The sequence below is a fragment of the Garra rufa genome, chromosome 5, assembly GCF_049309525.1.
Source record: "Garra rufa chromosome 5, GarRuf1.0, whole genome shotgun sequence".
NCBI classification, from domain to species: Eukaryota; Metazoa; Chordata; class Actinopteri; order Cypriniformes; family Cyprinidae; genus Garra; species Garra rufa.
This window is the reverse complement of record NC_133365.1, coordinates 28,328,578-28,352,599: the sequence shown is the minus strand read 5'-3', so window position 1 is coordinate 28,352,599 and position 24,022 is coordinate 28,328,578. Positions and strand designations below refer to the sequence as shown.

The window sequence follows — 24,022 nt, the reverse complement described above, 5'->3', positions numbered from 1 at the left end:
CACGCAATTCTTCTGGCGGGATAATTTACGGAAATATCTCATTATCCACTGACGCGTCTATATCGCGCTCATTCATATTTTATCTGAAAAGCAGTTGTCGTCATGTTTTGCAGGACAGCAACTGTGAGTAAATTTTCGAGTAGCGTCTCGCTGCAGCCTGCGGTGGACATCCAACCCCGCCCACATCCAAGTGTGACGCCAGACGCCACGTCCATGTTTAAACACGTCACACATCCAACATATTAAATAGTATTAACACATATTAAAATAGTGATAATATGATTAGCAATGTTCACATTTGTGGACATATCTTTAGAGAATTAGATGAAAATGAAAATATGCTAAGTGTTACTTTTACAATAACAAAACTTAATTGTCCGTCTAAATCTGATCTTGTCTAAGCTATGTCAAAATCGATTAATAAACGTGAATTTATGTCATTACACAAACAAATAGGGTAAGGTTTAAATGTTTTATTACCAATTACCATTTTCCTAACTTTAATCAACCAAAGCAAGCGTTTTACTGGCTGTTCGAATGTAATTAGTTCCATATGAAAGATGACCTAGGTTTAATTTGTATTATTTAATACAAACTGTTTTGTTTACATCCCCGATACAACATACTTCCGCCATTCTTGCACATGCGTACAACATCGGGATTCTTTTTTTTTTATTATTTTATTAAAGAATAATTGGACATTACAAAAATATTGAAATAGAAATCCAGATACACAAAATACAAGCTTAATCTGTATACAGTAATACAATATGTAATAAGAGGGGGAAAAATAATAATAAAAAAATAAAAATAAACTAATACCATAGAGAGAAAAAAAATAATAAATAAACGTATAAATAAAAAGTAAATAAATAAACAAAAAATAAATTAAAACCTAGAAACAACTAAACAATAGTTCAAATGTTCTTCCTTTTCCCTTACATATACAAAAATTATATTGTGGGAGCATAACCAGAAAAAAAGTTCTCCGTGAAATGTGACAACAAATGTATTCATTTGTTTTAAAGACTTTTGTAAAATGTAAAAGTTAACAACATACTCAATCATTTTACTTTTATGAGTAAGAATAGTACAGATAACATCTTTTAAAGAAAGCATATAATTAACATTTCTTTGCAGAAATAGAAAGGTTTTATATTATAAAACAAATGACACAAGTCTTCCTCATGTGTTTTACAGAAACTGCAGGTGTTATCAATGTCCATGAATTTAGAAAGAGCTACTTTACATGGATAAATTTCGTGAATTTTTTTGAAATGCACCGCTTTAAAACTACCGATGGAGAGGGGAGTCACACGATGACGCATTGACGGGGGCGTGGTGTCTGACGTCACACATGGATGTGGGCGGGGTTGGATGTCCACCGCAGGCTGCAGCGAGCCCTACTTGCAATTTTCCGTCATCATTTTAGGACTGTAATTTGAAGAGTGTACAAGGTAAATCTCTTTAGCAGCAGTGTGTGAATAGCACAGGCACAATTACTGGTGTAAACATAGATATCTATTGGTACAATATGCGTCACATGACTATAAATATGCGTCATCGTTTTCAAAAGCCTCCGTTTTCACAGTCCACACTACAACGTGAAAACGGCGTTTTCTAATTTATCCACTTTGGCCGGAGTTTTTAGAAATAATCGTTTTCTGTGATAAAAACGGGGTTTTCGTGTAAATGAGAGGCCAAACCGCAGGGAAATATCTGCGTTTTCCCTTCGTGTAAACGGGGCCTCAGTGTATGCATTTTTAAAACTATTTGTGCAAAGTGGATTGTCTATTGGTGAACTGCAATAGACAATTGCATGGCAATATTAGTATGTAGCATATCAATTTCTTTCACAAGACTAATTTCTGACAAATAGTTGTCATTAGATTAGGAGAACTGACAGGAATCATACCCAGCCGGCATTTCAACGTTGATTCACCGTTGAAACAACGTCAGGTACCATGGTTGGATCAACGGTGAAAAACCTTTCGGATTTGCAAAAATTTTCAACGTTGACATTGTGACGTCTGTTCAACGTGGAAATAACAACGTTGATTCACCGTTGAAATCGCGACTTTGTTTCACCCTCTTACCTTTCGGTTTATGGTCATCTGTCGACGTTGAATCAACGGTGAAAAACCTTTCGGATTTGCAAAAAATTTCAACGTTGATATTATGACGTTGATTCACCGTTGAAATCGCGACTTAGTTTCACCGTCTTACCTTTCAGCAATGGTGAATACACAACTGTACATTCAATTACAACCTAGTTTGCATTTAGATCAACACTGTATATTAGTTAAAAAACAAATGATTAGCAGCAATGGGTTTACTGTCAACTTCAATAAACTAACACATGATCAATATTATAAAACAAGTTTTATTTTGGAAACATACACTGTATAAATCAAAATAAAAACCTGTCGAAAACATTTTAACACATTAATTCTGCTCACATGTTATTGTAGCCCAGTTTGTGATGAATACAAAGTAATCAGACTTTAGTCATTATACATTACCACTCAGATGTTTCTCACAGTAAAAAAAAAAAAAAAAATTTTAAAGTCTCTTCTGCTCACCAATCCAAAGTACAAAAAAATAAAATATATTTATACTATTTAAAATGTTTTTCATTTGAAGATAATTGAAAATGTAATTTAATCCTGTGATGTCAAAGCAGAATTTGTATCAATACTCATGATCAAGTCACATTAACCTTCAGAAATCATTCTAATATTCTGATTTGCTGCTCAAAAAAAATTATGTTGGAAACAGTTCAGTAGAATTCTTTCAGTTTGCATTGATGAACTGAAAATAAAACAATTTATCTGATATAGAAATCTATTGTAATATTATAAATGTCTTTATCATCACTTTTGATCAATGTAAAGCATCCTTGCTAAATAAAAGTTTTGAATAGTATTGTATATAAGTTTGCAAATGCTTTTTATTTCAAGTAAATGCTAATCTTTGGATCTTACCATTCATCAAAGAATCCTGAAAAAAAAATGTATCTACTGCTTAAATATTCATAATAAATGTTTCTTGAACAGCATATTAGGATGATTTCTAAAAGATCATATGACACTGATGACTGGAGTAACAGGAATAAATTACATTTTAAAATATTTTAAATAATATTAAATATTATTTTAAATACAAATTTTATAATGCAGAAGGAAATTATTTAATAAAATTAAAAAACTTTTGACTCGTAGTGTATTTTTTTCAGATACTGAAAAAAACACACACAGATAACAGGGTTTAAACTTCTCCAAATCCCTAGACCTCAGAAGGTTAAAGACTCAACGTTTTTGTACAGTAACATGCAGAGAAACCTTTTTTGACTAAAACCACTTAATAATAATAATAATAATGCGTTTTATTTAAGGCGCCTTTCAAGCCACTCAAGGTCACCGTACAGAAAAGCAGAAATATAAAAGATTTAAGATAATAAAAACCACAAAAAAAAAAAAACTGCAATTACAGAGTGACAGCAGTAAAAAGAATGTAATTAAGAACAGCAATTATGTAAGATAAGCTAATCTAAATAAATAGGTTTTCAGCTGAGCCTTAAATTGGGATAAAGAGTCTATGTCACGTAAGTTGGCAGGGAGGGAATTCCAAAGACGAGGAGCAGCACGGCTAAAGGCTCTGTGACCCATAGTGGTTAAACGAGCATTGGGTGTTTGAAGGAGACCCAGTGAAGAAGAACGAAGAACGAAGAGTTGATCACTTGATCTCTTATTTTGGTGGTTAACTATAGTTCTGTGAAAACAGGTTTGCAAATGTGTCTCATTATAAGAGATGTGTACATTTGTGCAATGCAAATGGGTAAAAGACTTTGAGAATGGAACCTGCAACAAGAAACCATGTCGTGGTGAAGGGGTAAAAAGCAATCGCCTTACATTTCTTTACGCAGGAAATACCTTAAATGAAATGTATTTATTATTTTAAGCCAACATGTTTCTTCAAATTCTGATTTCTGAAACAACAGCCTTGTGCAAATAGCATGGTTGTGCTTCGGGTGATCCTTGAAAGAGTCCCAGCTCTAGGTCCTTTCTGATGCTGTCCCCTCCTCTCTCTCTCCCACTTGTGTGCTTTCTGTGCTGTCCTGCATAAACAAAAACACAAAAAGTAAAATTTCATAAAATACCAACATTGATACTGTTGAATATCTTTAACTGAAACCACTCAATACAAAACAAATCTTGTACAATATTTTTTACTTTACAGTCCAATAACAGTGGAGTTGGAAACAAAGTGCACAACACTTCATTAAACACATTTTGACATATTCAGATTAAAATTTAAAACAACATGGTTTTAATCACAATTCTAACTAAACAGTATACTTAGTGAAACAAGTAAAATAATATTGAGTACATTTGTATTACATTAAATAAACTTATAACAAAAGATCAATGAATCTCTACCAGAACTGACAGTGCAAAGTAGCAGATGAACAATTCCTTACCAAACTGCCAATAAGCTGGATCCTTAATGATTCTACAAGGAGAAAAAATAAATGGTTTACTGAAATTTTCTTAAAATGCTGTTTTTCGTTTTAAACCATTCCCTTAAACAATCTTAATTCATTTCAATTATAAAGACATTTGCTGTTATATGATATTCAGAAAAGAAAGATAAAGTATGTCATCTTTAGGACTGTTATTATAGGATTAAAATGTAAACACATCTGCAGTAATGCATGGCATTTATATCAAAAAATGTGAATCTCTAAAAGACAGACATTAACAAATACTAGCAATACACAACAACACCAAGATGTATATACTACCAGATGAGCTAATATTGCTAGCGTGCTAAATGCGATTAGCATCTAACTTTTGCTGTCTGTGATAATAAAGCAGCACAAACACACACTCAAGTATTTAACTTCTGCAGGTTACATGTCCTTTACCAATTTGTAAACTCTTGTACTATTTTTTAAAAGGTAATAATAAATACTTATTGTCTTACCTGATTTAGCCAGCGCTGTATGTTTTCAGAGACTCGCAGCTCACTTCTATTTCCTTTGTGTTTCGGTTTTTGTTCTCCGTTGGGATTTTACAATTCAAATACGCTCAAAATAAAAATATAACAGGAAAATATAAAATAATTCGTGACCAACTGAATAATTTCGGTGAGCAGCAGCTCTCATACAGTCTATGCAGCTCACAGCCTCACCAGAAAATGCGTAATGGTCGAATTTTTTTAAATTCCAAAGGCGCGCAGTTTCACCTGTCAGTTTCCTGAATGACAGCCAGATGAACCAATCATGATCAAAGCAGTAAGGTAAAACAACCAATAGGAATTGTTTCAGCATGTGGTAGCGAAATGTATTTAGTTTTATTGTTGGTAATGATTATATATTTAACATATACACTTATATTTTATAATAAGTTTCATGAAATAAATAATAATGTCCATAATCATTTAAAAGGCAAACATTTATTTGTATGCTGAAGACATGTTGATTTATAAGTTAACCTTGTTAATTATTATTATTATTAATATTATAATTTAAACACTTGCTTTTGAGGGCACATATAACTGTTTAGCATTCAAAGTTTTATTAAAGTTGTTTTACCGTTGAAACAACAACCGACCTTATTTCAAACAAATTTCAACGTTGAATTTCGGTCATGTGTTGACTGATCTTCAACCATTTAGCATTCAATGTCACATCAACGTTGTTTCACTGTTGAAACAACAACTGACCTTTTTTCAACCAAATTTCAACGTTGAAGGTCGGTCATGTGCCGGCTGGGTATTTATACTTTTACATTTAGCTGTTTAATCTGCTGTTAGTTTTAAATCCGTATCGTATCACAGACTATAGATTGCCCTGCTATAATGAATGTGCATCAAAGCAGTAAAAACAAAAACAAAAACAAAAAAACACTAGCATTAACGTTAACTGTTGTCCAGTACCGCCGCTCCCTATACGCAGGGTACGCAGTCTGCGTACGGCACCAACTCCCAGGGGGGCACCATCCCAGCTGCTCAAAAAAGAAAAATCGTTTTTATATATTATAATAATAAATTAATATTAATAATATACATATACAAATAAACAAAAATATAAAAAATATAAACGTATATATTGCATTTTACGGTGAACGCAGGGTAGGCTAGTAAGCACACGTGATGACGCGCCCTCACCTCTTTTTACGGCTGCCTATTTGGCCAAAAATGATGATAATAATTGATGAACAATGTGCCTGGTCCTGGAAAGAGACATCAACAGTCCGGCGCCGAGAAACGAAAGAAAAAAAAGCCCAAGATGAAGCCCGTGCATCACTTTCAGGTGCGTTCATAATCCTGTGAAACTTTAAAGTTCTGTCGACGTTATGTGTTTTAAAGTCGGTAATAATTTCACGACGAACGCATCTTTCCTAATATGAATACAAGCAGATCTAAGTAAACAAAATGATTTAAAATGCATTATATTAAAACACAGAGGCAATTATGATTATTGATTAATAATGACCATATGGTGTCATTAAATAACAGTGTTATATACATAATCTAATACAAAATTAACAGTTTACATTACAATTTTAATAGAAATGTCTGAAAAGGGCACCAAAGGCCTGGTAAATGCAGTTGTTACACTTACATGATGATCGAATTCCTTGTTGACCAAACATTTAATTAAAATATCCACATAATCTTTCCTATCATTTCCTCAACAAAAATATGTGGACATCATAACCCTTGTCTGCTATATTGTCAAAACTGCCACATGTACAGTGCATACAAGAGTTTTGAAGTTTCGTTTCTCTCTCACCCTTGGTGCAAGCAGGTAAAAACACAGAATAAAAATATATTTAAAAAATACAGACAAATACAAATATTATATATTCTATAAAACAAAATTTACAAGCATGGATATTATAGAAAGATAAAAAGGCAGATAACCATGGTTTTATAGTAAAACTGCTTAATTTCCTTTTGTATGATTCTTAATTTCCTTTTGTATTAATAAAATCATAGCCATTGGAGGTAACTCTTTGTTGTTGATAAAACTGTTTTATTACACCGATCTTGCTATTTCGCTCTTTATTTACCTTTTTGACCAAAAATAACTGTTTATTTAAAAGTGCGCTCAGTAATTCTTCAGATAATATCTTCTGCTTCATTTAATGCAGGGTCAATGCTGAAATACCTTTGTAAATTTTGAACTTTGGAAAGCTCCAGCAGATGACAGTGTTGATTTTATTTCAGTTTATTATTGTTTATTTTATTAAGATTTCACATTTTTAAATGTTTTATTTAAAGTGTAATTTTAGTTTTAGTTAAAAACAGTATTTTTTGCTGTAGAGCTACAATTGTAATTTATAAATTTATTTAATTTATTTAAATTTACTTTTATTTGAAGAAAGTTCTATTTTGGCCCCTATAGTAGGAGTTTTTTTATTATTTTACTTTTACTTCCGTAATATTTGGGGGAGGGGGCACAAAAGTAAATTTCTGCTTAGGGCACCCATTTGGCCAGCAGCGGCCCTGCTGTTGTCGTTACTTTGATGGACTTTGATGGATTCACTAGCGAACTTGAAGTGACATTTTTCTTTGAAAAAAAGCTCCTTATGTCCAGCTTCTTTTTTTGCTGCCGCCAATCCTCACATGTATGTCACCCAACACACCTTCTTGCACGGGAAAAAAATCCATTGCATTTGGCGCTGCTTGTATCTGAACGCAGCCATAGCCTCTCACGTGATAGCAGGGAAAGGCACAGCCAATCAAAATGTTCATATGTGTTTTGGGGGCGGGAGGACTCAAGGAGAGTAAGTGATTTTCCCTTTCTGCGTGTCTAGGTTAATGTTGACAGCACGATTTATTTTTTATTTTTTAAGTGGATTAAATTAGTGGTGGGGACATTTCAATGGTCAGAGGATATTGGTGGGGACACATCCCCACCGTCCACCCTAAATCTACGCCCCTGGCGCCCCCTAAAAATTTTTAGCACCAGCCACCACTGCTCTGTATGCCACTAGAATAGTTTTAAAAATGATACAATTAAGATGAAATTGAAGTGCAGACTTTAAGCTTTAATTCAAGGGGTTGAACAAAAATATAACATAAAATGCTAAGGAATTACAACCATTTTTATACACAGACCCCCATTTTCAGGGGCTCATAAGTAATTAATAAATAATAATAAATATAATCATAAATAAAATGTTCATTTTTACTATTTTGTTGAGAATCCTTAGCAGGCAATGACTGTCTTAAGTCTGGAACTCATGGACATTACCATAGACTGGGTTTCTTCCTTTGTGGTGCTTTGCCAGGCCTTAATTTACTGCAGCTGACTTCAGTTGTTGTTGGTTTGTGGGTCTTTCTGCCTTTAGTTTTGTCTTCAGCAAGTGAAATGCATGTTCAATCAATTTGAAATCAGAAGATTGACTTGGCCGTTGCAGAATATTCCACTTTTTTACCTAAAAAAAACTCCTGGGTTGCTTTTGCTGTATGTTTTAAACGTTTTAAATGTTTTAAATCAATTACTTATTCAAACTGCAGCAGCTTAGATAATGTAACAAGATGGCGGCGCGTGCACATGCAGCGGCTTCTCTCTCTCCCGACCAAACAGTGTTTTCGTGTTTTTCGTCCTGTAAGTCGCAGTGTTTTTGTACGTCTTCGTTGCATTTATCTGCCCTTAAGCGTGTTTATAGCCGAACATTTTTGCTCGACATCGGCAGAAACAAAGTTTTTAAGTTGAACTCTGTGGACGCTGAAGAGCTGAATGATCTGGGTCTGCTCCGGAGGCCTACTCAATCACTGATCCCCACTCCTGCACCTCGCCCACAATGGAGGCGCCTCAAGCGGTGTGAGAGGAAGCAGAAGAGGGGTAAGCGCGGAGGTATCCGAGCTAGGCTAGCGGCTAGCCCACACAAACCCGCTATCCCTTCCATCGTTCTGGCCAGCGTACGCTCATTAGACAACAAACTGGACTACATCCGACTACTACGTTCATCTCAAAGGAATGTAAAGGACTGTTGTGTTTTTGTGTTCACGGAAACATGGCTCAGCGACAGTGTCCCGGACCGCGCCATTCAGCTCGACCAGCTGACATGCTATCGTGACGACAACCCTGTCGGCACGATAGCATGTCAGCTGGTCGAGCTGAATGGCGCGGTCCGGGACACTGTCGCTGAGCCATGTTTCCGGGGGGTAAGACCCGCGGTGGCGGACTTTGTGTTTATATCAATGACGCTTGGTGCCGCGATGCTGTTGTAGTCTGCAAATACTGCTCACCAGTGTTGGAATTTATGGTTATTAAGTGCCGGCCGTTCTAGCGAGGGAATATACAGCTATACTGCTGTGTGCTGTGTACATCCCTCCCACCTCCAACAACAACAGGAGCGAGGCACTAAATGAACTGTATCAGCACATAAGTGAGCAGCAGACAGCCCACCCTGATGCTTTTCTCATCGTGGCTGGGGATTTCAATCATGCAGACTTAAAGAGTGTGTTTCCAAAAATACAGCAACACATTGACTTTCCAACACGGGGAAATAACACACTGGACCTTGTTTACACCACCCAGAGAGGAGCTTACAAAGCTTTCCCCCTCCCCCACCTCGGTGCCTCTGATCACATCTCTGTTATGCTAATGCCCTCTTACAGACCGCTTGTTAAAGTCACCAAACCGGTTTGTAAGCAGATACAAGTGTGGCCAGAGGGGTCTTCAGAGGCTTTACAGGACTGCTTTGACACCACAGACTGGAATATGTTTAAGCAGGCTGCCACTTACAACAACACCACTGACTTCCAGGAGTACACATAGACTGTTACAGCCTTCATTAACAAATGCACTGAGGATGTAACAGTCACCAAAACCATCACTGTCCGTGCCAACCAAAAGCCATGGATGACAGGGGAGGTCTACAGGCTGCTGAAAGCTCGGAACGCTGCCTTCAGAGCTGGAGACGAGGCGAGCCTGAAGACAGCTAGGGCCAACCTTTCCCTTGGCATCAGAGAGGCTAAGAGACAGTACTCCAGAGGAATATCTCGTCGCTTCAATGACAGCAGAGACACACGGAGCCTGTGGCGGGGCATACAGACCATCACAGATTACAAGCCCCCTCCACAGACCTATGACAGCACCATCTCCCTGCTGAACGAGCTGAACACCTTCTTCGCTCGCTTTGAAGCAAGGTATTTTCGTAAACGAAAACTAAAACTAAGGCGAAAACTATTGATCAGAAAACATTTTCGTAAACTGAAATAAAATAAAAACGTCAAAATAAATGAAAAACTAGAACGAAACGAAACTAACAACTTTTATTGAAAAACTAACTGAAATAAAATAATAATTATCAAAAATAAATAATCGTTTTCGTAATAATTACGTTCTCATCCCATGGCGGAAAAATAAAGACAGCGACCTGAACAGCACCTGCATTAAATAGGCTACTGCATCAGTTTTAGGCAAAATTATTTATTTTTTCATGTAACACAAGCGATCAAACCAATATACTAGAGCTGATTAATCTTTAAAGAATAGAGATCACAACAATTAAAGATCATAGTTTGGATATAAATATTGATGTCTATGGTAGAGATCAAAATAGAGCACGTCTTTTCAGAGTAATTGGCGCTTCAAGTAACGTTTGTGTCGATTGCATTGTTTCGCCACTAGGTGGAAACAACTGTTAAAAAATTTATTTGTCATTGAATAGAGATTGATTCAAAAACGCAGATTCATCCAATGTTTTTGTGAGCAAGTCATTTATTTATTCAAACCACTTTATTATAAATGTAATATTATTAATTGGTGTATTAAATATATTATTTTTAAATACAAATATTATGTATTAAATTATTAATAATTAATTCAAATTAATTAAACACTTTTAAATATACTGCAGCAATTAATATTTTGTCTCAAATTATTTTGCTTAGTTTAGAATTGCGAGGAAATCGTGATCTCTCCAAAAAACTAAAACTAAAACTGAAACTAAACTATATAAAAACTAAATAGAAATGTGTTCACAAAATAGAAACTAAATTAAAACTAACAAAATTGTTAATGAAACTAATAAAAACTAAACTAAATTTTATTGAAAATTTGAAAACTATATCAAAATAAAACGAATTTAAAAAAGCAAAACTAAATTAAACTGCTTTGCTTTGAAGTGCAAAACAGCACCACAGCACAGAAGACCCCACCCCCCCGGCGACCAGGTGATGACTTTGTCCCCGGACAGTGTGAGGAGATCCCTCAGCAGACATCTTTAACATCTCACTCTCCCAGGCTGCCGTCCCCACCTGTTTCAAAGCAACCACGATCATTCCGGTACCAAAAAAGTCATCTCCTTCCTGCTTTAGTGACTACCGTCCAGTTGCACTTACCCCCATCCTCATGAAGTGCTTTGAACGGCTAGTCATGCAGCACATTAAATCTGTCCTTCCCCCCTCACTGGACCCCTTCCAGTTTGCATATCGGCCCAACCACTCGACCGATGATGCCATCTCCACTGCACTCCACTCAGCACTCACACATCTGGACAAAAAAGACTCATATGTCCGAATGCTGTTCATAGACTTCAGTTCAGCATTTAACACTATAATCCCCCAACAGCTCACACAAAAACTGGTCCAGGTGGGGCTCAACACCTCACTGTGTAACTGGCTGTTGGATTTCCTCACAGGAAGACCACAAGCAGTACGGGTCGGCAGTAACACATCCAGCACTATCATTCTAAACACGGGGACCCCTCAGGGATGTGTGCTGAGCCCCCTCCTCTTCACTCTGCTGACCCACGACTGCACACCGTCACACAGCTCCAACCTCTTCATCAAGTTTGCGGATGACACGACTGTGGTGGGTCTCATTAGCAACAGGGATGAGACAAACTACAGAAGCGAGGTGAGCCGCCTGGCCACGTGGTGCGGAGACAACAATCTCTCTCTGAATGTGGAGAAGACGAAGGAGATTGTTGTTGACTTCAGGAGAGTGCACACTCAGCATGCTCCTCTGACCATCAACGGTGCATCTGTGAGCAGCACCAAGTTCCTGGGTGTGCACATCACTGAGGATCCCTCCTGGACAAACAACACCACTGCACTGACCAAGAAAGCACAGCAGCGTCTCTACTTCCTCTGCAAACTAAGAAGAGCAAGAGCACCAGCCCCCATCATGTACACTTTCTACCAAGGAACCATCGAGAGCATCCTGTCTAGCTGCATCACTGTGTGGTTTGGAGCCTGCAATGCGTCCTGCCAAAAAACTCTCCAACGCATAGTCAGAGCAGCTGAGAGGATCATTGGTGTCCCTCTCCCCTCCCTCCAAGACATCTCACCAAAAAAACCCTCTGCATAGCAGCCGATCCCACCCACCCAATGCAAAGCTTCTTCAGCCTGCTGCCATCAGGGAGGAGACTGCGGAGTCTCCAGGCCAGGACCAGCAGACTGAAGGACAGCTTCACCCATCAGGCTGTCAGGGAGCTCAACTCTCTCCCTTCTCTGCCCCCACTCCCCTCTTCTGCCCCACAAACTTTCTGAACTCTGACACACACACACACACACACACACACACGCACACGCACACGCACACACGCACACACGCACACACACACACACACACACACCTGCACCAGTCACTTTGTGCAGCATTGGTCTGCCAACTATCTCACCTACTCATAGACAGTTACAAGACTGCTCTTACACTTTTACACATTACAAGCTCTGTTGCACTATATTGTTTACATGTTTACATGGTTTGCACTCTCTACCATGTGCCCTTACTTGTATATTATGTTTTTCATTTTATATATTGTTTATTTGTATTTATTCATATTTTTTTTTAAATTCTACCTTTGTATTTAATGTTACTGTTTGTATTTAATGTTACTTGTATGCACCATGGGTCTGAGAGTAACGCAGTTTCAATTCTCTGTATGTCCTGTACATGTGGCAGAATTGACAATAAAGTTGACTTTGACTTGACTTTGACTTTGACTTTTAGGTCATTGTCCATTTGTACTATGAAGAGCCGCCCAAACAACTTTGCTCCATTTAACTGAATCTGGGCAGACAGTATATCCCTGTACACTTCAGAATTCTTCCGGCTGCTTCTGTCTTCTGTCACATCATCACTAAACACCGGTAACCCAGTGCCACAGGAAGCCATGCATGCTCATGCCATTACACTGCTCCTCCATGTTTCACAGATGATGTTGTAGGCTTTGGATCATGAGCTGTTCCAAGCCTTCTCCATACCTTTTTCTTCCCGTCATTCTGGTACACATTGATTTTAATTTCAGCAGTCCAAAAAATGCTTTTCCAGAAGTGGTCTGGCTTTTTTAAATGTTTTTTGACAAAGACGGATCTGGTCTTGTTTGCACCTTGTGGTAAACCCTCTCTATTTTACTCTGGTGAAGTCTTCTCTTGATTGTAGACTTGACAGTGACACGTCTACCTCCTGGAGAGTATTCTTCACTTGGCTGGATGTTGTAAAATGTTTTATTACCATGGAGAGGATCATCCAATCATCCACCATACTGTCGTCTTTTGTGAACATCCAGGCCTTTTTATGTTGCTGAGCTCACCAGTGTGTTCCTTTTCTTCTCAGAATTCACCAAACTGTTGGTTTGGCCACTCCTAATGTTCCTGCTATCTCTCTGATGCATTTCTTTTGTTTTTGAAGCCTAACAATTGTCTGTTTTACTTGCATGCAGAGCTCCTTTGACTGCATGATGGGTTCAGAGCAACAGCTTCCAAATACAAATGGCACACTTAGAATCAACTCCAAACCTTTTACCTGGTTAATTGATGTAGAAAAAATGAAGGAATAGCCCACAACTGTCCATGAAACAGCTTTTGAGTCAACTGTCCAATTACTTATGGTCCCTTAAAAAAGGGGGGAGGTACATATTAAAGTGCTGTAATTCCTTAACCTTTCTACCAATTTGATGAGACTGCCCTAAAAATTAAAGTTCAGAGTGTGCACTTTAAGCCCATATTCATTGTATAACTGTAACTTGAATATGTTTTGGTCAACAGCTAAAGTAATAAAAATTGTGTCAGTGTCCAAATACATATGGACCTGACTGTATTTGTATAGAGCTTTTCACTACACAAATTTTTGCAAAGCAGCTTTACAGAAAATTAAAGTTGCATCTACATAATATTTAGGAGTGGCTTATCTGTGGTGACCAGTGTTGGAGGTAATCAAAGTTACATGATCAGATTACTTTTTTAAGTAACTAGTAAAGTAACACATTACTTTTAAATTTACATGAAAATATCTGAGTTACTTTTTCAAATAAGAAACGCCAGTTACTTTATTTCCCCATTTATTCAGTGACACCTTTACTGTCCCGTGTTGAGAGAAACTGGAAGCGAGGTGTAGACCAGAGGCACTTCCTTCAGCCTGAGGCTAATAAATTTCACAAATTTGGCCTTTACAGTTGGCAAAAATACAACTTATGATTTTCTGTTATTAAATTATAAAAATAAGTAAAAAAAACAAACAAAAAGTAATGCAAAAGTAATGTAATTAGTTACTTTTTATGTAACAACGCAATATTGTAATGCATTATTCTCAAAAGTAACTTTCCCCAACACTGGTGGTGACTATGTCAAGGTAATGTCCATATGGCAGAAATGTACAGTAAAAATCATGCAATTAGTTAATGACGTATTCAAATAAACAGTGAACATTAATTACGGCAGTGATGTATATTCATACACATATATATATATATATATATATATATATATATATATGTTATGATCAAACTTATAACAAAATTTGGTCGTTTGTATGTTGGTTCAGGGTTGGCATCATCTCTTCTCAGGTGTTTGTAAGGTGTGGTCTTCAGTTCAATCCGATTCTTCAAATTTGGCCTTTTTGCCTATTCACCCTTCCAAAACTCTTTCTGAAAAAGCTGAGGGTCAAAGCTCAGCTCAGAACCTATTAGATCGGTAGTTCTTGTCAGGCATGCACAGAGTTATAGATGATCCAATGCCAAACCCAGCAAACAGAGGTTCTGAGAACTTGGCCTGAAATCTGTGGATGAGCTCCATCGTCTCAGACACAGAGTAGAAGGACACACATCCGCCAGCGTAATCCAGGTAAACACCGATCCGTGAGGCGCGAGCTGCACCCGGCAGATCTTTATCCATCTTATTATGCCAGGCGGAGTATCCTGAGTCTGAGCATAGGAGGCTCCAGGATTTATCATTGTATCCCAGAAGGCTGTTTGAGTTCTTACCTTTGCGACTAATGCTCTTGTAGGCAACTCCAACAGAAAATTCACCACTCCACTCCGCCTCCCAGTAATGCCGTATTCCACTGAGCGGCTCCTTGCACAGAATCTGGCAAAACCCATCAAAGCGCTCCGGATGATCTGGGTAGAACTGGGTTGATCGTTTCCGGATCACCCGGCGATTCCCATCTGAAAGGACCAGCTCTTTATAGGCAGTGTTGAGATTGAATGTAAGTTTACAAAAGTCTGAGAAATGAAGAAAATGAGAAAAAAAGCCTCATTCAGAATTTAGAAGAAATTAATTTGATTTAAATAAATAAATTAATGTTGTAGAACTGTCTACACACATCTGATGAAATCCGCTCTTGTTTTAGGCTCTGGCAAGTCTGTTCTTATTGGAGCTGAAAATATAGTATAAGTGGTACATTAAAAAACTGGAGTTCTTATGTAGCATACTTTATTTTACATAAATGTAAAACCTCAGAAAATCCTCTCACCATTCATACGTCCTCCAGATCTTGGAATCAAGATATAGACTGAGGTGTCACTCACTAAAATGAAACAGTTTTGAATATCATGCAAATGCATAAATGAATAGTAGATAAAATATATCTTTATATGCACTATTAATTGAAAGACTGGGGTCAGCAAGATTTTTTCTTTAAGTTTTATTCAGCAAGGATGCATTGAACTGATCACAAGTGACAGTAAATAAAGACTGTTGCTTAAAGGATTATTTTACTTCCAGAAAAAAAAAATCCTGATAATTTACTCACCCCTACAGTATGTCATCCAAGATGTTCATGTGTTTCTTTTTGTTATAATAGTTAATGTTTTTGAGGAAAATATTCCAGGATTTTTCTCAATATAGTGGACTTCAATGAGGATCAGTGGGTTGAAGGTGCAACTAAGTGAGTGTGCAAAGAAAGTCAAATGCCCTTTACAAAACCGAAATACTGACTTGAAATGTGACTTTTCCAACGTGATTACGCAATGTGTGAAGACACGCATGTGCATCACAGAGCTAGTGCAAGACAAGCATTTGTGGTTAAAAAGTATATACATTTATTTTATTTATTTTTTTAGAAAATTGACAATCATTCTGCTAGATAAGACCCTTATTCCTTGGCTGGGATCGAGTAGAGCCCTTTGAAGCTGCATTGAAACCTTCAGTTTGGACCTTCAGCCTGTTGGCCACCATTGAATTCCATGGTATATGTAGAAAAATTCTGAAAATTCTTAATTTCTTTTCAGCTGAATAAAGAAAGACATGAACATCTTGGACCACATAGGATCAGTACATTATCAGTAATTTTTTATTCTAGAAATGAACTAGTCTTAACAACATACTAATTATTTCAACTATTAAAGCATCTTGAAATAAAACTCCATAAAACAGTTGTAAAAGTTGTAAGTTGTGCAAATCACATTATCTAGGAACTTTTTACAATTAATGTCATTGTAAAGACTAAGTTTATTCCTTATATGCTCATTTCCATTTGTTAAATTCAATATGGCATCTAACCAGATTAAGATCTACTCACCAAAGTATTTTGAAGAAAATATATCAGAGTACTAAGCAGCACAACTCTTTTAACATTGGTAATACTAAGAAATGTTTCTTGAGTAGCAAATTAGCATATTACAATGATTTCTGAAGGACTATGTGACATTGAAAACCGGAGTAATGGCTGAAAATTCCGTTTTGTAATCACAGGAATAAATTACCTTTTAAAATATATTCAAACAGAAAACTAGTTTTTTAAAGGTCCCATATTGTCAAAATCGAAATTTCCTGGCTTTTTTCATGATAACTGAGGTCTAGGGACTATGTAACTACCATATGAGTTTCAAAACAGTCAATCCACAGTAAACTGCACACAGCCTGCTTAAAGTAGCTGTTCATTTTCACGAGCCACTGTGACTTCCGTAACGATGTGACGTCCGATCTACTCAGTCACTGCCCCGAGCACCAACCACCGTCCCACCCTCCTTTTGTCAAACCCCCAGACAATATCGTGTCCATAACATTGCTAAGCAACAACAACACGAAAACAAGCCGAGAAAACCCTGTTCAGTCTATAGATGTCGAAACTACATCATTGCACAGGCTTCTAAACAACGTGAATATAAGAGACCAGACGCACGTCAACTTCAGCCTCTTTCACACAGCGATTGCGGTAAATACACGGATAACGTGTCCCATGATTTGTTCCGGAGTTGTTTGATTTGGTTCATTCACAGTTGTTTTCCGGAACCTGTGCGTGCTTTACACACAACCCATAAAGACATGTGACGTTTGGATGTGAGATGTAATGCGACGCGTACGTTTCATTAAACTGAAACTAACCTGAACAAACTGTGCTTCGGCGCTGATAGTGAGGAGCTGGCTCTGGCCGATCGCTGCTTCATTCCACTTTGCACTTATTTTTTCGTCGTGAAGAGTCGCATGATAACGTGCATCATCATTACAACACTGCCTTTATGGTTCTGGCTTTTGTTCACGCAGTGCTCGTTCCCGTAATTTTCCAGAATCAGCGCGCATTGTGAAAGGGGCTTTACTAAAGCAACAGTTATGTATGTTTTCATAATGTTACTGTTTTATTGTTTTTGTGATCAAATAAACAGGTCTGCTGAGTATAAGTTATATCTTTCAAAATCATTTAAAAACCCTAAACTTCTGAATGGTAGTTGATATGACACTTTCTGCATTTGTATTGACGTTCATAATTTATTTTGAAACTATTGGGGTGCAGAACTGATTATATTTTATTTACGGTCTGTGTGTCTGATGCAGTACAATGCCTTCCATCTCTGCTTATAAACTACATTATTTTGAGTATTTTAGATATAGATATAATAAACCCAATACAGAGGTAAAATCACATGTCTGTTCTCGCAGTGGTTAACTGTTATAGTCTTTATGATTACCTCGTTTGGAGATGTTTCCCAGCTCTTTTTTGCACATGTCGTCCAGGTGTTCCTTCATGTCAGAGACGGTCTTGGTGATCTCACTAAAGGAAAACTCTGGGTTTATCAGCACTTTGGGCACCATGGGCTCCGGTGCAACAGATAGTGTGGGAAAATTCTGCACAAGTAATGAAGGCACTTAACAAAGTTGGTGCTGATAAGTATCTTCCCTGAATATCCATATGAAATATTCAGTCAGGCTAGTCCATTTGAATGACAAAAATCCAGAATGAAAAAAAAGAAAATGTGAGTGGCTATTTCTTTACCTGTAGGAAGTGAATGTTGTCCTCTGTCTCAAGTATTAGACGTAGTTCAGCATCTCTCTTCTGAAGCTCCATGATCTCTTGTTCAAGTCTTTCTACGTAACCCTGTGCCTGTCAGTATAATCAAAGTTAATGCAGTCTGAGAGTAGGGAACAGCAACTGTAGTCAGCTTTATGGGTCCTTTTCTCCATCTCAACACTTGCTTAAAAGTTCAAAGCTTGGCTCATTTTTTACAGAATGTATGAGCTGTGGTGTTACACGGTTTCATACAGACTGACAAGCAGTAACTTAAACTTTAATAAAAAAAAAAAAAACATTTTCTCACCACAGTTCCCCAGTAAGGGGCTGGGATATTTAATCAGCACTTGATCTTGATCTGGGAACTAAACCCATGATGTTGGCATTACTAGTGCCACGCTCTACAATTAGAGCTACAGGAAGTCCAATCTAACCCCTCCGAAACAAATGTATATGTACCTGAGCCATGGAGGCCTGTAGGTTGGCCTGTATGAGTTGGCTTATCTCAGCATGCCAGCGCTCTACCGCCTGTGACATCTCAATGAAGATTTTATCACTCTCAGTCTGGGCTCGCTGTGCATTTCCCTGCAGAGAAGGTGCAAATATCAGCAACAGCATACATTCACACTGCCAGGGGGCAGCACAGAGCACTTTGAGAGAATGGGATAACTAGGAAATAATCAAGGGGACATCGGATGCAAATTTCACTTTTACATGGTGTTTGCATATAAATGTGTCTATGCAGTTTGTGGACACAACCACCCTACAATGATAAAAATGAATTCGCTCATTTTTTTGAATCCCCAAAAATCCTAAACAGTCTCAATTATCAAGCAGTTTTAATTTTCTGAGCAGTACAACGTCAGGGCCTGCCCACAACCACTGGCAAACCGTCCTGTGTTAGCATATTTCCGCCCTCAGCCAGTTTTACGCTGTCCACCATTTTCTCAGCTGGAACAGTAAGCAATGCAGGTTTTTTGTAGTTGGATGTAAAAGTGAACATAAGAATCTTTATTTTCTCCTGACACTAGAGTCACTGAGGACAAAGTGGATTAGTTTTGTTTTTAAATGGTATTATATCAAATACATACACACACACACACACACACAAAAAAAAAAAAAAGATAAGAGGGGTATGGTGAGCAGAGCTCATTATCATTTAATGTAACATACACAGAAATGGCTCTCTGTGAACAGAGCTGTTTTTGACAAGATAAAGATGGTGTTTTTTACACAACCATTGAGGAATTTTAACCAAAGTATATTGCAGACATTTCATAAAGACCCTAAAGAATCATACAAACTTGTGGAAAATGAGCACCCAGTGTCCCCTTTAAGTTGAACTAAGTACTTGTTAACAAAATATTATCTAACTAAGACTCTCTACCATTTCTACCTTTAACAAATTTAAGATCCTACATTTAATAGTATCTGTAATCAGCCGTTTGGTTACTTATACTTGTATGACCAGCAGGAGACAGCAGAGAGACGATGGTAGTTATTTAATAACAAATTATCTCACATTTCATTTCATCAGGAATAAATGACCAATAATTATATATCTCATATATAGGTTAGGGTTAGGGTTTAAGTTGTGGTTGTGTCTAAAAAGTATGAAGTACAGAGTTTTAATTACACTTAAATTACATAAAAGTGAGAAATGTTTTGCTTTTTTGTTTTTTAGGACTCTCCTGATTGGACCAACCTTGAGAACATCTACATTGTGTTTGAGTTCTTGAAGTTCTTTCATCCGATCCTGGATAATGTGCTGAACTTCTGTCTGTGTCGCCAACAAGACTTTCTATATTCACACACAAACATGTAGTACATGCAAAAAAGAAATTAATACTTTTATGTTCTTACAATGCATACGTTTTTCCTTATGGAGCATCAGTGAGCATTTGAACCTTTTGTAATAGTTGTATATGAGTCCCTCAGTTGTCCTCGGTGTGAAAAGATGGATCTTAAAATCATACAGTCATTGTTGGAAAGTGTTCAAATACACAAAAATACTGGAAAACCAAAGAATTTGTGGGACCTGAAGGATTTTTCTGAAGAACAGCAGGCAGTTTAACTGTTCAGGACAAACAAGGGACTCTAAACAACTATCACTAAACAAAAAAACACAGCCGTGGATCATTCAGGTAACAACACAAGATTAAGAAACAAGGGGATGTAAACTGTTATGTAAAGGGGATGTAAAACTATTATTTCTTCTTGTGGACTATAGACCTTTTTCCTGAACACGGAAGTAAGTCCGACTCTTAACTGAAAGAATGCTTTGCATTTCCGGTCTGCATTGTTTCTAGTCAAATTAGGGTATATTCCGAGCTAATAAACTAAGGTTAAACCTATTAAAATGTTTTTAAAAAGCACATGGCTCCATAGCGCCATCACTTGGCAATGTCGCAATGACCGTCATTTGTCAGTGCCTGACTTTAATAAGTGTGTAGATGACACGAAGCAACGGAAGGTAGCTACATTAAAAACACATGGACGCTATTTGAATGGGTTCCTATGGAAACCGGAACAGAAAAGCATTTAATCTGACGTTAGAATTCGTAATGGCGGCGCTCATCGTTTACTCAGGAAAAAGGTCTATATGTTAACATATTTTATGTGAAATATCTTAGTTTCTCAGATATGACCCCTGTGACAGCTTGCCCCGGTTTATTTATTCACAGCAATTATAATATTATGTCTCACCTGTTTCTCTGTGCGTTCATCATCTGCGCTGACTATGTTGTGACTGCGATGTTCTCTTACTGTACACAGCACACAGATGCACATCTGGTCTGAGCGGCAGAAGAGCTCTAAGCCTTTTTCATGCTGTGGGCAGATCTTCCGATCCAGGTGTCCCGTCTCATCCACCAGTTTGTGCCGTTTAAATGTGGCTGATTCGTAATGAGGCTTGATGTGTGTCTCACAGTAATAAGCCAGACACATCAGACATGACTTCACTGCTTTATTCCGCCGACCAGTACAGAAATCACACAGTGCATCACGCTTGAAGTATGGAAATGGGGTGAGCTCACGCGGGGGCGGCCGAGGCTCCGGGTTCCCTACGTGGGGCGCGTTACGTCTGAGTATGGGCCGAGGAGTGAAGGTCGTCTGGCACTGCGGACAACTGTACACACCAAGGTGGTCAGAATGGTCCCAGTAGATCTTAATGCACTCCAAGCAGAAGGTGTCTCCACACGGGATGGTGACGGGGTCTCGCTGGGTGTCTGTGCAGAGAAGGCAGGTGTAGTCGAGGTAGTCAGATTCTGCCATTTTCTAAAACAAAGATGGGAGCAAGAAAGGTGAACTGAAAGAGCAACTGAAGCAGGAACACACCCATATTTATAGATGAGAAAGAAGGGTGGAGGAAGGGAGCTTTTGGTGCTGAACTGAGATGAGCATCTCTACAAACACAGTAGTTTACATCGATGAGGGATTTTTTTTCTATTTAAAAAAAAAAACATTCAGAACTCAATTTCAGCATTATAGCAAATGTTAAAGCAAGCTTAAAGAGATACAGTTGAGGTCAGAAGTCACATAAACCTTGCAGAATCTCCAAAATAAGAGGGATCATACAAAATGCATGTTATTTTTTTATTTAGTACTGACCTGAATAAGATATTTGACATAAAAGATGTTTACATATAGTCCACAAGAGAAAATAATAGTTTAATTTAAAAAAAATGACCTCGTTCAAAAGTTTACACACGCTTGATTCTTAATAGGGTGTTTTTACCTGAATGATCCACATCTGTTTTTTTTTTTTTTTTTTTTTGTTTAGTGACAGTTTATAAGTCGCTTGTTTGTTAAACTTCTCGCTGTTCTTCAGAAAAATCCTACAGGTGCCACAAATTCTTTGGTTTTTCTGTATCAAATTCTCACTGATGCTTCAGAAGAAAAAATGATGCATTAAGAGCCAGGGGTGTAAACTTTTGAACAGAATGGAGATGTGTACATTTTTTTTTATTTTGCCTAAATGTATTTTTTATGTAGTACTACCTTTCAGAAGCTTTACTTGCATGTTACCCAGAAGACAAAATAAGTTAAATTTACCCTGATCTTCAAATTCAATAAGTTTTCACCCCCGGGCTAATGTATTGTGTTTCCTTCTGGAGCATCAGTGAGTGTTTGAACCTTCTGTAATAGTTGCATATGAGTCTCTCAGTTATCCTCAGTGTGAAAATATGGATCTCAAAAGCATAGTCATTGTTGGAAAGGGTTTAAATATACAAAAATGCTGAAAAACCAAAGAATTTTACAAACTTTTGAACGGGGGCATTTTTATAAATTCAACTATTATTTTCTCTTGTGGACAACATGTAAACGTCTTTTAAGTGAAATATCTTCTTCAGGTCAGTACTAAATAAAAAATAACACACATTTTCTATGATCCCTCCTATTTTGGTAAAATAATGCACATTTGGCAGATTCTGTTTTCATGTTGTTCCAAATTGATTTGGAAAGTGGAAGATTTGAATTTTGAAAATCATTTTTGGCAAATGAGGTACAAAACAACATTGGACAAAAAACAAAAAAAACACCAATTTATTTGTCCAAAGTAACTACTTTTATGCACCACAGAAGAAAAAAAAAGTTATGCAAGTTTCGACTACTTTTCTTTTTGGGTGAACCTTTCCTTTGGGGTTCCAATAGTAAAAATTCTAACAAATAAACTCACTGATAGCTAAGGCACTCTCTTGCTCTTTGTGCATATATGCACTGAAGTGAAATTTGAAGCTGTTTTGTCTGTAAATATGGAAACTGGTTAGAATAAAATAGTCAGTGCTGGCATTTTGTGAGTAAACTACAGTGACATGGCAGCACAGTGTGTACTGTAAACACTGTTGCATGCAGGTAGAACATAAACACATTTAATGCTGGATCTGAAGTATGTCAAGGTCAAACTGATCAGTGTCATGAAGGGAAACTTACTACAGCATGCTTTAAATTGGTACGTATATGTTATGTTCAACAAAAACACATACAAACAGAGCTTCGGGTGAATGCTAATTTACTCAATGAACTTCAGCGGCACCAAAACCAGAATATGGTACAACTGCAAAGCCTGCGCATCAGCATGACTTTGCGACAGTATTACTACAACACATAATAACAATGAAGAACTGGTTAGCAACCACAACACTTTCCCCCTCCCACTAAGCTTAAGTATGAAATGTAACTTCGAAGTCCTGAAAATGTGCAGGACGTGCCCTTGTCCTGACAGGGCGAGCTGTCATAGAGGCATCTTGAGATCGTGGGCCCTGACAGCTTTCGGTTCTCACATCCTGCCCGGCGACTCCATCAGGATCCAGATTTAGTAGAGGCAGAATGAAGTCCAGAGGTCGGTTCAGGTTTTCTCCATAACAGAGGGGTTGGGCACTCTTCGAAGACAACTGGCATGCCAGCGAGATCCATTAGCTAGCTCAAAAGTGACTGGCCCAAGTTGGCGTTTGACCTGGAGGGGCTCAGACAGGAATGAGCTCAATTTATTGCTGCGATGCGGCCTACGGGCTCTTACCCAGTCCTGTACTCTGATCTTTGTGG

The 24,022-nt window shown here is 37.6% G+C and overlaps 1 protein-coding gene across 1 annotated transcript; it reads right to left on the bottom strand.

Annotated features, from left to right (window-relative positions):
* Nucleotides 1–14,918: 14,918 nt before the first annotated feature.
* On the bottom strand, nucleotides 14,919–21,751 carry ftr84 (finTRIM family, member 84). Its single transcript, XM_073839626.1, has 8 exons — nucleotides 21,185–21,751; nucleotides 20,184–20,279; nucleotides 18,938–19,063; nucleotides 18,464–18,571; nucleotides 18,159–18,315; nucleotides 15,725–15,778; nucleotides 15,575–15,628; nucleotides 14,919–15,473 (listed from the first exon to the last, which is right to left on the bottom strand). Exons 1-8 carry the CDS (start codon nucleotides 21,749–21,751, stop codon nucleotides 14,926–14,928), a joined length of 1,710 nt encoding a protein of 569 aa, XP_073695727.1. The 3' UTR covers nucleotides 14,919–14,925.
* Nucleotides 21,752–24,022: the final 2,271 nt, after the last annotated feature.

What these genes read in the sequence shown, in the direction of transcription:
- ftr84 (XM_073839626.1), bottom strand. Translation starts at nt 21,751, where the DNA reads ATGGCAGAATCTGACTACCTCGACTACACCTGCCTTCTCTGCACAGAC. An exon ending in GGGAAACATCTCCAAACGAG is followed by an intron (nt 15,779 to 18,158) that starts GTAATCATAAAG and finishes GTTTCATTTTAG; the next exon opens with TGAGTGACACCTCAGTCTAT. An exon ending in AAGAGCGGATTTCATCAGAT is followed by an intron (nt 15,474 to 15,574) that starts GTGTGTAGACAG and finishes TTCATTTCTCAG; the next exon opens with ACTTTTGTAAACTTACATTC.